Source organism: Pyricularia pennisetigena, chromosome 2, assembly GCF_004337985.1.
Source record: "Pyricularia pennisetigena strain Br36 chromosome 2, whole genome shotgun sequence".
Classification (NCBI taxonomy): Eukaryota; Fungi; Ascomycota; class Sordariomycetes; order Magnaporthales; family Pyriculariaceae; genus Pyricularia; species Pyricularia pennisetigena.
In genome coordinates this window covers 25,494-38,699 of record NC_043741.1, presented here as the reverse complement: position 1 = coordinate 38,699, position 13,206 = coordinate 25,494, and the positions used below count along the sequence as shown (strand labels likewise).

Here is a 13,206-nt window from a genome sequence, read left to right as displayed (position 1 = left end):
GGAGCGATGAAAAAGGCCAGACAGCTGACCAGTTCGGGCAACCGGTAATAATAGTCAGGGAGGCCGGACGCACGCCGCCGCCGTTCCCGTTCATCTTCTTCAAGCCCAAGACGTGCGTGCATGATCACGGGGCCGACGTGGAGATCCCCAAGATCGCGCAGGACGACCAGGCCGACTACGAGGGCGAGCTGTGCCTGGTGATCGGCCGGGACGCCAAGAACGTGCCCAAGGAGGCGGCTCTAGACTACGTCGCGGCCTACACGTGCGGCAACGACATCTCGTCGAGGAAGCTGCAGCGCGACCCCAAGCTGGCCGGCTCCGTGCCGCAGTGGGGCTTCTCCAAGGGCTTCGACACCTTCGCGCCGCTCGGGCCCTGCCTGGTCCGTCCGGACCTCGTCGGCCCGCCCGATAAGCTGCTCCTCCGGACCATCGTCGACGGCGAGGTCCGGCAGCAGGAGACGACGGGCGACTTGCTGTTTGACGTGCCCACTCTGATTTCGTACCTGTCGACCGGCACCACGTTGAAGAAGGGCTCCATCATCATGACGGGGACGCCTGGTGGTGAGTGACATGGAGATCTTTTTTTTTTTTTTTTTTAAAAAAAAAAAAAAAAAAAAAAAAGCCCAAGCGATGAGATGGGGAGTGTTTTGTTTTGCCGCTGACAAATAACGAATGAATGCAGGTGTTGGTTCTGGTATGAAGCCACCAAGGTACTTGGTGCCGGGAACCGTCATGGAGGTTTCCATCGAAAAGATTGGAACGCTGCGCAACGGCGTTACATTCGCCTGAGTGGGGAAGCGTGTCAACCGTGTCTGTGTCTCTTCGGTCATGCGAGATATATTGAGGTGGAGCGTCAATAGAACGAGTGAACTTGAGGAAACACCGATTATAGACAAAAGAGATTGGCAAGATATGCTGAAATTTGTGCGTGTTATTAGCGAATTGAGTGCCGTATCGTGACAACCTGAGACCGGTTTGACCCTTTTTCTGTTTTAAAAAAAAAATACAATAAAAAAATTGAAAATAAAAAAAATAAAAATAAAAAGGAAAATTAGAGGAGTTGCTAGAGCACGTGTTCTGTTTTTCCTTTATCCTTCCATGGCCAAGTGCAATTGACAGAGGCTTGGCGGTGCATCCGTTACACTACGTTGACAAACGCCATGTCTAACCATGGCCACTCGCCAATAAAACGCGACTTTGTTTAATTTCAATTCGCATAAAGTTCATCAAAAGCTATCTGCAGTATCTGAGAAGTTTTTTTTTTTTTTTTCTTTTGAAAGAAAAAAAATCCAACCACACCTACAAAATTAGTCAGACACTAGGCTCTCCACATCCATCCCCTCTTCCCTATAGAACCCCAGCGCCTTGAGCATCGACTTGTCGTGGGCGCGGTACAGGTATACCGTCTCCCCGCTGTCGGCAAAGTGCTGGTATTTGTTCCACGCAGGGATGCAGAAGGTGTCGGACTTGCGCCACTCGAACTTCTTTCCGTCGATGATGGAGTAGCCCGATCCCTCGACTACGTGGTAGATGGAGGATGCCGTCTCCCTGACCGGGGGCGACGAGGCACCCGGCGCGAGTCTCGTCGCGCTTGCGCCAAGGATGCGGCTCACTGATTTTTTTTATTTTTATTTTTTTTTTTTTAGTTGGAGTTCTTGTTAGTGCACTGGCCGCCGAAATGAACAAAAAACAAACTACATAGAAACAGGGTTGAGGACGGGCGACTCACCTTCAGACCCGTCCGCTTTGAGGTATGGCAGCGTCACGCAGTCGCCTTTGATGGCGTTCAGGTTGGCCTCCATGGTGGCCCAGGGGAAGACGATGGGCGAGTCGGAAGAGTCGACGTCCTGGGCGGGATACCTGGGCTGGTCAAAGTGCTCGACAAAGTGGACGGGGAAGTGCACAAAATTGGGCAGGTCCAGAGTGTCGAGCCAGATCATGGGGCCGGAGCCGTCCTTGCCGTGGTCGTGCCAGTTCCAGGTCGGGGTCAGGATGAGGTCGCCGCGCTGCATGCGGATGCGGCGGCCGTGCACGGCGGTGAAGCCACCGGTGCCCTCGATGATGAAGCGGCAGGCAAACGCCGTGTGGCGGTGGGCCGGGGCAGTCTCGTTGGGCATGACGAGCTGCAGGCCGCCGTAGATTGTGTCGGTGGTGAAGGGCGCCTCGCGCGCCGGGTTGACCAGCATCAGCACCCGGCGCTCGGCCTGCTTCTCCGTCACCAGCTCGCCGGAGAGGGCCAGCTCTGGCCGGATCTTGTCGTACTCCCAAACATGGGGGATGCATCGTGGGTTGGGCAGCGGAGGGTTGAGGCGCGTCATTTGGGTCCACAAGGGCTTTGTGTGCTGCTTTGCGGCGTTTTCGAGAAGCTGCTGGGTCAAGGCCTCCCGGTCCGCCCCATTGACGGGGGCCGTGACGGTCTGTGATGTTGTTGTGGTGCTCATTGTTCTTGTGTCCGTTCTTTTTTTTTTTTTTTTTTTCTCTCTCTCTCTCTCTTTTACCGTATTGTTGCGAAATGACTAGCTCGGTTAATGTCTGGTCAAGGTCGTCCAAGATTCACCGAAATTTAGTTTAGGTCAGAGAATCAAATGTATTACGATGATTGATGGCGTCTCAACACCATGAATCTAAATACAACTCAACTCTTCATATTCTATTTTCCTTGCACCAGCGGTACGCATGCGTCAATCGGTCGGCTCGGTATCATGGATGACACAAAGCCATCCTTTTTTTTTTGTGCCGAGTTCTAGAAGTGTCGCCCAACTCTCCTATCCACAAAAGCGGGCCTTAATTGGGGGGTTCCGGGGAGTTAGCGGCTTCTCCACGATGGAGACTTGATCAATGTGGCCCCCAGGAAACATGACCAGCGGGGGCCCCATGAAACCCCCCCGGAAAATAACCAAAACCCATCGATCCGTGTTTGTCTGATGGTTTGAGTCAAGTTTTGATTCTTTCCCGCGGACACAGCGGGAGCTTGCTGAATTTTTGTTCTTCCCGGTCATTTGAACAAGAAACAAAAAGAAAAAAAAAAGAAAAAAAAGAAAAAAAATTAGGGCGGGGCGCGTTCGCCTGTGCGCCGTCTGGCTTCTTCCGGACTTACGCGGACCAATTGCCGAATCACTAAAGCTCTCGCTAGCCATGGATCCATACCAAAAGGCGGAGCTCGGGAGCACCCGCGATTCCATCGTTGCCGATCGCAGCAGACTTGGCCCAACGCCGTCAGAGTCGAGTGGTACGACCGCGGAAGCAGGACATGGCTCCAAGCCAGCCAAGCGCCGTCGTATCGCCGTCGCATGTACGACCTGTCGATTACGCAAGTCCAAGGTATGACGCAAGGTAGCTCAGCTCAAGTCAGGCCCGTCAGGGAACCTCCCAGTCAAGTCCAAAGTGCCGCTGACAAGCCTTACTCTCGCCCTACCTTGTGCAGTGTGATGGAAGCAGACCAAGATGCTCCACTTGTAAAGACTATGGGACGGACTGCGCCTATTCCCCATCGGCCCCTTTGGTTAGTGCCACGGCATCCAGAGAGTGAGTCCAGCCCGACCGAGTCCATCACTGTCTGTCCTGTTTTGCGAATAGCACATCTCATCTCGCTCCATCTATCAATCATGCAGACATTTCGAATCTGTAGAGACGCGCCTTCAGACCCTTGAACGGGCCCTCACGGCCTTGACGGGCCGAGTAGATGGCATAGAGCGTCAGGGAGCGCGCACGCCAGCGTCGCCTCAGCCCGTAACGCTGGCCGCTGACGATGAGGAACCGGGGGCGACAGTAGCGTCCCAGGATGCCACCGACGGCATCGGAACCATTGTGTTTACCCGCGAAGAGCACTTTGGCTTTTTTGGTCAGTAGTCTTTACTCGTGATGCTCCCCTCCCCTCCTTTGAAAAGTTACAGGACTCAAGCCCGCAGCTGGTTCATGGAAGCAAACAAAAACTGAACAAAATACAAAACCAAACACACACACACACAACAGGCCCTTCTTCCAACATCGCCTTTATCCGAGCCATCGTCACTGCCGTGACAGCCAGCGTAAGACGCAGGCAGGCGGGACAGTCGCCGGACGAGACCCGAATTGTCGAGGCCTCCAACAGCAGGGTCCTCCATGTCTCCCGTCCGCCGTCGCCCGCCCGCCAGGAGCAGTCCACCCTGCACTGTAGCGTCGGGGAAGTGTCCGCGTACGGCCTGCCGCCGCCGGACGAGACCCTGGACCTCATCCGCAGTTACTTTGCCACCACGGGCTTCCTTTTCCCCTACATCCACGAGCAGAGCTTCCTCGACACGTACCACGAGGTGGCGGCGTCCCAGTTTCGCAAAGTGAGGCGCTCGTGGTTGGGTCTGCTCAACATGGTGTTGGCCATGGCCACGAGCGCCACGCTCGGCATCACGCTCGACGCGCCCTCGCGGCGGCTCAAGTCGGACGTCTTCTTCTCGCGCGCCATGACCTTGTGCGAGACCCAGATCCGCTGTGCCGCCAGTCTCGAGATTGGTAAGCCCCGGCCCTCGCCCGGCGCTCAATCACGACTTTTGTCTAGAGGTAGCTGACTCCGGTTCCGTAGTTCAATTTCTTGTCCTCATGAGCCAGTATCTGCAAGGCACAGACCGCTCAACCCAGACATGGAGCGTCCATGGCCTTGCCGTCAAGGCCGCCTACCAGCTGGGCCTGCATTCCCAGAACGAGCTGAGACGCTACACGCCCCTGGAACGAGAGATACGCGCGCGCACTTGGTACGGCTGCGTTATCCTGGACAGGTACGTTCCCCTTCCCGTCGCAGTACCTTTGACAAGACAGCCATGGCTAATTCTGGCCGCGTATGCTGTCGATATCCAGAACCCTGAGCATGACCCTTGGTCGCCCTTGCTCCATACCGGAAAGCCACGTCAAGTTGAACCTACCTCGGCCGTGGCCCACGAATGCAAACGATAAAAGTTTGACTAGCTATGGAACTCCAAATGCCGGTGCACAGGGAGAGGACAGCCTCATATTCTTCAACGCAACCATGTAAGAAAACGCCAAGGATCATACTTCCCTTTCATTCAGAAGAGACAGAGACGAGAAGGAAAAAAAAAAACAAAAAAAAGCGACACCAGCTAAACACGCATCCGTACCCAGTTCCCTCTACAAAATCATGTGGAACGTCATCGACCTCCTCTACGAAGGCAACCTGGGCTGCGAGCCGTCCAAAAACATCTTCGACATAGCCTCCCACCTGCTCCGGATCGAGCACCAGCTGCTAGAGTGGCAGCAGAGCCTGCCGCCGACCATGCTCCTGGTGCAGCCTGCGGACCTGATCGGCGGCACGCCGACAGCGGCGCCCTGCCCGCTCTCCCGGCTGCGCGTCATCCTGACGCTCCGGTACCTGAACCTCCGCGTCCTCGCCCATCGGCCTGTGCTGCAGAGCTACCTCGCCGAGCTCGGCGCCGCGACGGCTTTGGGCGACCCGGCCGCGCAGCAGCGCACCACGCTGTACCAGGTCGGCGCCAACAGCATGCGCGTCTGCGTGCAGTCGGCCGCGTCCATCGTCGAGCTCGTCTCGCACGTCGTGCGCTCCGAGGGGCTGACAAAGCAGCTGCTCGGCGCGTGGTGGTTTTCCTTGTATTACAGTGAGTAGCTGTGCTCTTTTTTTTTTTTTTTTTCTCTGTGCCCTTGGTCTCTGATGAGAAGTGCCGCTCTCCATACTTTTGACAGAAAGAAATGTGAACAAACGCTTATCCTATAATTTGTGTCCCCCACCAAACAGCCTTCAACGCCGCCCTCGTCATCTACTCGGCCATCCTTATACAAAACGACCCGGTTGTCAACACGGCGGCCGACACGTTCGACTTTCGCGGCATGGACATCAGGCGGGACCTGCTCTCGCAGGCCGCCGAGTCGCTGCTGCTGCTGGACCGCGGCAACCGCATGACGGAAAAGTGCGCCAAGTACACGTATGCGCTGATGCACATCTTGGATTCCCTCTGTAAGCCGAGTCCCCAACTCTTTGATTTTTCTTTTCTCTTTTGTATATATATGTATGATCCCGTGCACCTGTACTAACCCTCGCCACCAGACCCGACCGGGGGTCCGGTCAGCTCGTCGAGCGCCAACATCCTGTCGCAGCTGCTGCAGAGGTCCAACACGACCACGGATACCGCGATCAATGCCGCGTCCAGCTTTTTCCCGTACGGAGAGCCGTCGTTGGAGTTGGACATGGACCTAAATGCATTCATGGACCCGGGGGACCTGGGCATCTTTGTCTTTCCCTCAAGCCCGGGGGGCATTTATCCGGGACACAATATGTGATGAGCTATGTTGGGATTCTTTTCACGGCTTGCCAGATGACCCGGGCTTGATAGTTTTAATTCTGAAGAGGGTGATTACGAGGATCTGTCCTTAGGTCATGCATGTACTGGGTGAGAGTTGCTATTTGAGACGTCACAGACTTGTCTCTCTTTGTTTTTTATTGTGATTACTTTTTCGTATCTATGTGTTTGGACTGTAGAGTATCTAAACAAAGGATTGCCTGCCCTGGTGGGGCTTGAAGCTTTATAAAGACCACAGGTTGGTCTATAAACCAGACATCAAGGTAGCCCCCTCTATTGTTACCGGAAATCACAGAGTTATAAACACTAATTTGGGAAAATATAAAACCCATCAAAATAATTACGGCAGTTAAGAATGTTAAATGCTAGCCGTTGAGAATTATACTTATTGGCATGTAGTTCAAGCTCGTTGTCAGCCGTTTTCTATTTTCTTGCCATTCTCCTCCGTAGATTGCTTACTTTTCTTTTCCAAATGCGTTCCGGATCCATTGATTATTACTAAATAGATGATTCCGCCGCTTCATACATCTAATACCGCCCCTTCACCGTCCTTGTAACTCCGTTAACAATGATCATTTTCGTCTCCTTTTTATTGTCTACTGACTTCCCCCAACGGTACTCGCTCGTATCAGCCTTCCTCCTTTTGGCGGGTAGAGGCGGCGCGAAGGTTTGGACGACGACCACGCTGGAGTCATTCCCAATTTTCATCCATTTGGCGCTCATAGGCCTTGTCGACTGGATAGCCCTTAGCAATGTAATCTGTTATGTGGGAAGCGATTGCCCCGGAAGCAATGATAGTAATAATTACATAGCTATTTTGGCAATTTGTTCAAACTGGATTGCTAAATAAATGAATTTGCTATAGTAGTACATTATTTAAAGAGTGTTGTTGAATGTAAGCAACTTTTGTAATTTCAAAAGTAACTTACACCACATGGGTAATTTGATTTAATTTAACGTTGCGTACCCCCTGTTCGGCACCCCCCCTGTTCGGCACCCTGAAAATCTAACAAGGAAATGCCTACTTTTATAAACTGATCTAAATATAAAACTATTAACGCACAAAAATACAATTGTTTTCAGGTTTTTCCGGTTTATTAACCTTTTTTTCATCAGTTAAAAACTCCAGATTTTCTATATTATTTTCCTGCAATCCAATAATATTCTATTTATTAACCAGAAACTCGTTTAAATCCGGAATTACCCTCCTCCTTTTAACCGGCCGTATTACCTCCAATTGTGCTTTTAATAAACTGATTTTTTACTGGGCGTTAATTAAAAAGGTATTTTTGGTTTCGAAACTTTTTTGGATTTTTGCAAATAAAAAAAGTAAAATAGCGTTAATTTTATTAAATTGGGAAAACTTTTGCAGTTAAATTCGGATATTTCCAGTCGTTTTAGGGGTTTTCCAAATAACGAAAGACAAGTCGTTAATTTTTGGGTTAAATTTTCTGGTATTTTACTTTTTTGTAAACCGTTGTTTTTATGTTTCATAACGTTGGTGCTGCTATTTTTTAATAAAAAAAGGCTTAAAACTGGTTTAACCAAATTTACCGGCCATAACCCTATTATACGCCACCCAAATTGGATAATCTTTATTGTAAATATTTTTGATTTGGCGTTATTATAATAAAAAAGAATTCATTTTTTCAATAACCGTTAAATAGTAAAATTGGTTAACAAATCTAAATTAACGTGGATAAGCCTTTTTAACGACAAAAAAAGAACGATAAATCCAATGGTTCGGAACGTGTAACGAATACAGGGGTAAATATAGGACTGGAATAATATTTTGCAAATAAAAAAGCATAAATTCGTCCGTTATATATAATATATAACCGTCAAAAGCTAATAACCGCTTTTCAGGGGTTAAAAATTGGGTATATGGAATAAACACCTTTTTTAACCATTCGATTACCGTTTCGTTATTTGTCCACCCGTTTTCGGTTGTATAAAATTACCAATTGTCGAAAAAGTTTAAATCCGTCGGAAATTGTTATCATTATACGTTTTTTCCTTTAAATATAAGGAGGGGAAAAAAGTAACGCCTGTAACCGATATATATTCGATTATAATTATCCAACCCCGCGTTCCGGGCTTTTTCCGTTATAACGGCCGGATCCCGTTAAACCCTAATACCAAACCGTTAAATGTTTTATTTTTTGTTATACCGGTTTCGTCCATGTTCCAACGATTTTCCGGTTTAATAACGTTAATAACGGGGTTAATAATATAAAACCACCAAAATTTAATTATTTCCGTAATAATTTCATTAACCCGGCGTTTCTTATTTGACGGGGCCTTTGGGTTTTAAGGATTGGATAACGAACCAAAAAACGGGTTATTTAACGTTTTCTAAAACTTTTTGTTTTTCCGGCGGTTTAAAAAATTCGCTCGGCAAAAAAGCGTAATTTTTAATACGCTGGCGGAAACCCTAAAACTGTTTGGGTAAATACTTAATTAGCTAAATGCTTTTCCTATTCCATAAAAAACTTGAGAAAGGGTTTTGTATTTTTTTATAAAGTTGAAACCCTTTAAATTAATTTTAAAATGTAAACCTAGGTATTCCCCAATTTCGGGAGGCTTTTGCAATTGGATCGCCATTATTGACGTAGTTAACTGCAGATATAAGCTGCTTTTCAGTATATTACTTTATTGGAAAATGGAGAATGAAAATCAGGAAAAAGTAAATCCAAAAGTGAAAAATTGGTCGAGATATTTATAAAAGAACATGAAAGGTGAACGTGGCCGTACAGTTATTTTTGGGTGCCGAGCAGGGGGTACGCAACGTTACCTTTTAATAACAGATATTATTTCTTACAAAGTAAACAACAACAATAATTATATTAGGAGCTTTCAGCTTATGCCTATATGAACACTTTGTTTGTTTTTGTATTCTTATACATGCTTTATTTTAATCAGCCAAGTTGCAATGCTAATTATTTTCTTACGTTTTGTACATATTTACTTTGACTGCAAACACCATGACTTTTAGCTAGGGACTGGAGTAGAGAAAACGCAACGCCCACTTCGGCAGCGGTAGGAAAAAAATGATTTCATAGCGGGGAAATAAAAATAAAAATATTCTCTCCGGAACATTCAGCTGTGGGGAAGAACGTTCGCTGTAGGTGCGCGAATAATGCCCGGACTGGTTAGAGCGTAAACCGGTCGCAGTTTTTGACAGGTACGACCTGGCTCTTGAAAGCTTGCAACTAGAGCGAGAAAGATTTTCAGAAGTTAATGGAGATGGTTATGTTTACAATCTTTTTATATCGTAAAGTTCTGGAGGGCGCTTTGAAGCTGTAAAAAATCAGAATCGGTGTCGTGTAACAGAAACGGGGATGCCAAAGCTTATAGCAAATATGGCCTGAGGCAGACTATACATTTTCGACTTGTTTCTAGATATATCTCCAGCCACGCGACTGTTGTTGAAATGTCGCACTACGAAGCTGCAGACGTGTCATAATAGACTCTGTGATGGGAACGGCCGTTACAATGGATGCTCGGGAAACTAAACGGCCTTGGAAGTCCTATAGACCCTGTATGTGTACAGTAATTATTTCATTTCCCGGGAGCGCAGGTAAAGGGCAGCAAGCATTTTCTGTTCACCTGAACCCACGCTACCAAGGCTCCCTGTCATATATGGTGGCACAATGGTGCTCCTCCCCTCCCCCCACCCCCACCCCCCCTGCTGAACTACAATACACTGAATATCAGTCTGCAAGAGTCATATAAAGCTTTTGGATGTTGGTCTGCAATACGCCACCGCAGAGGTTTGAGCCCATATCAGTACGTTGATGCGATTTCGTGTGCAAATAGGATTTCTGCCGCCAGATGCTGTTCTGGTGGACCTGCCAGGAACGTAAAACCACAAAAGGTAGCTGAGACCTTGCGAGCACAGATTGAAAAAAGGTTCGACTTGCATATACACGTAACACGCGATGACATCGGTCTGATGATCACGAAGGGTGTTGGAAAGCAACGTCACGCTATGCGATCAAATTAATCAAATTTGATACATTTGGCTGTTCAGTGTCGGCTCGTGTCACTTGTTCCCATTAGCTAGCCATGCAGCTCACTAGGAAATAGTGCCTTGGTTTATACCGGGTTGGATCAGAGATTTGATCCTTGTAACGCGCCGGAATGTGAATTATCTCTTGTCCTTTCCGGATTCGCCTCGTTTTCTCCAAAGTCCAGGTGGGAAAAGTCACCTCCAGTACCGGCTCTTTTAGGTATTCCAGGAGCCACGCAAGCCAACTGGCCGTTTGTCCATGTCATGCAGATTTCGAACTGCGGATCACACTTTTTTGTACCGCACGGAATAGTTCTTCTCGGCTGGCGAGTTATTAGGCCGTGGTCTGCGTCTGGAGTTGGAAAGGCGTTAACGGCGATGATGAAAGCGGTAGAGATGATGGCGAGCTGAGTTGAATGCATTTTCGAGAGCTTTCTTTTCCAGTGATGATATATAATCTGGTTGAGCAGAAGTGAGAAATATTTAGTCTGTTTGAGGTTATCTGTGTGAAATGAGACACTGAAACAGAAAATCTTTTGTTACAAGTATTTAGCCTATAAATAAATATTTGGGGTACACGTGTAAAGTTGCGGAACAACTTGCGGGCCACCCTCAAGTGATTAAGTTTCGTCATATATTACCAGTTCGAGATATCTGGGTTTATAAGCATGGTAGACTGTAACACCGATGATGGTTCGAAGCTGTTGAACTGTATTTCAACTTAACTTCAAATCATAACGTGATTAGACTTGGAATTATCGGGATTAACAAATATTGCACTAGAAAACACAGCCAAAAGACGAAAGCTCCCGTCAATGACTAATGCCAGTGACTTCGGTAAATATAGCCTGCAACAACAAACCTTGAAACACTTTGCCCAGGTTAGTAAGGTTTAGTTACTGGACTACGTAATGACCCGCTTAAAAAAGATATGGACGCTAAGAAAGCATATTTAATCGGGAGGAACAAGTGCATTTTCACCCTTCGAGTATACGTTTAAGATACAAGCTAAACTCTGCCGGCTGTTCCAAAGTAAGCAACCAAGACAGACTCACATAATTAATAAGCAAACTTGGAAGCGATATATTAAGTTTTTTGCTCATAGTTACAAACCGGTAGATATTTTATATGGTATTTTTATCTTATGCACTAATATCAAACCTAATAGCTGTGAAAAACTGGTCCTGAGGAGAGCTTTGTATTCAAATTGTCAATTTCAACAAAGTTAACAAGTGCGGTGGCCGAATTTCATGAGTTAAACCTGATTCATTTCAGGCATAATCCCACAGTAAAAAAGCTATGGGCTCATCGGCTTTTGGCCCGCGGGCCCGATAACAACGGATGAAAAATGCTGTTGTAAAAGTTGTACTTTGGCGCGACTTTGCGCTCCTGAGTTAATAAGGCGGTACTATAGACGAAGCTGCAGACTTTTGTGCCTATATAGGCAACATTCGGACTAGCCCTGAGTCCTGACCCAGAGGTGAGAATGCCTTTCACCCCATAGCTACGATAATAGCTCAAGGTCCCTAGGAATCACGTTCCAAGCTAGCCACGTCGTAGTTGCCTAGTGTGAGCCTTTAGCAGGTCGGGGAAGTTTATAGCATATAATCGGCAGTATTACACCAAGCCCTCTCCGCTGAAGTCTAGCACACAAGCTGGCCTCCTTTATTGCCGATACACTTGTCTATTTACCAACAATTAGAGAAAGTTAGCAGTTATTACAGTCCTAGGCAATCTCGCTGCTAAAGACTTACCCATATCTAAAGTTTGCGCCGATTTCTCCCCGTTCTTATCGCTGCAGATGCAACTCATAAACCCGACAGTGCTAGCAAGACTACATTCGCATCCGGTCAAACTAGATTTGAAGAAAGAAATATATATTTATCAAAAATGCCTTGTTATCGCTGTTGATAACATACATCCGTTGCAACAACGACTTACCCTCCTTGACCGCATTTCATTCTGCCATCATCATTACGATAACAAGTGCCAACATTTAGTTCGGTTACGACTTGAGTATCTCTGTTTCCTACTGTACTACATTGGGTCTTGAGGACCAAATTCTGCAAACTGATACTGTCTTTGCTCGTGGAGCAGGTTTTCGTAAAGCTATTAGCGGCGTGCACACCGGCAATAGCCCAGGAGAACGCGGTGATAGTGGAAATGCGCATGACGAAACTTCTTTCAAGGTGAAAAAACAAAAAGTGTGTACAAGTGGTTTTTGAAGATGCTGGACCGGATTGACAAAGTTGAGAGGATAAGACAGAAATAAAACATGATTAGTATACGGACGGACAGTCATTCTTTGTATGAGTCGTCACACAATGAAGCTTTTTTCAGTTATGTTTTCCTGGTCGTTAAGATCGCCCCGACGAATCGGTTGAAATCGTTGCCCATCAAACACAAAGGGTGTTAGAGGTTCTGCGTGTTCCCCGATTCGGCACTGCGCATTGATTGAATATGAAACACGTGGACTCGTGAGACTTTAATCTCATGCTATTTATAGACCAAATTCTTATAAAAATGACTTAATCACCATTTGCATGGACCTATGAGGGTTATAATTATCGCCATGTCCAGTTGGTCAAGCTTTAATTCTGTCTCAGCATCTGTTTGGAGATAATTTCATTTCAATCATAGACTTGACCAAAACACGCTTTACATACTTTCCCAGCATCATTAACAAGTGATGGATTTATTGCTCCCCGGCGGTTAGCAAGTTAGCCTTTGGCGTTCCTTTCACCGGCTACAGTGAACCCCAGAAATGTTAAACCTACTGTAGGTGGCTTTTGTGGTTTTTTTATTTTTATTTTTTATTTTTTATTTTTTATTTTTTATTTTTTATTTTTTATTTTTTATTTTTTTTTATTTTTTATTTTTTATTTTTTATTTTTT

General features: G+C 46.9%; 3 protein-coding genes across 3 annotated transcripts; 2 read left to right on the top strand and 1 right to left on the bottom strand.

Annotated features, from left to right (window-relative positions):
- Window positions 1-17: 17 nt before the first annotated feature.
- Window positions 18-789, top strand: PpBr36_00005 (uncharacterized protein; the record flags this gene model as incomplete). Its single annotated transcript, XM_029887198.1, has 2 exons — window positions 18-561; window positions 683-789. Coding segments are annotated over 2 exons (651 nt in total), but the record flags the coding sequence as incomplete, so codon positions are not given.
- A 518-nt stretch (window positions 790-1,307) lies between these two features.
- PpBr36_00004 (uncharacterized protein) lies at window positions 1,308-2,441 on the bottom strand (the record flags this gene model as incomplete). Its single annotated transcript, XM_029887197.1, has 2 exons — window positions 1,308-1,612; window positions 1,730-2,441. The coding sequence occupies 2 exons, from the start codon at window positions 2,439-2,441 to the stop codon at window positions 1,308-1,310; spliced, it is 1,017 nt and encodes a 338-aa protein (XP_029752162.1).
- A 694-nt stretch (window positions 2,442-3,135) lies between these two features.
- PpBr36_00003 (uncharacterized protein) lies at window positions 3,136-6,279 on the top strand (the record flags this gene model as incomplete). The annotated part of the gene is made up of 9 exons (XM_029887196.1): window positions 3,136-3,321; window positions 3,425-3,525; window positions 3,612-3,841; window positions 3,973-4,485; window positions 4,556-4,748; window positions 4,828-4,998; window positions 5,110-5,600; window positions 5,738-5,956; window positions 6,047-6,279. 9 exons carry the CDS (start codon window positions 3,136-3,138, stop codon window positions 6,277-6,279), a joined length of 2,337 nt encoding a protein of 778 aa, XP_029752165.1.
- Window positions 6,280-13,206: the final 6,927 nt, after the last annotated feature.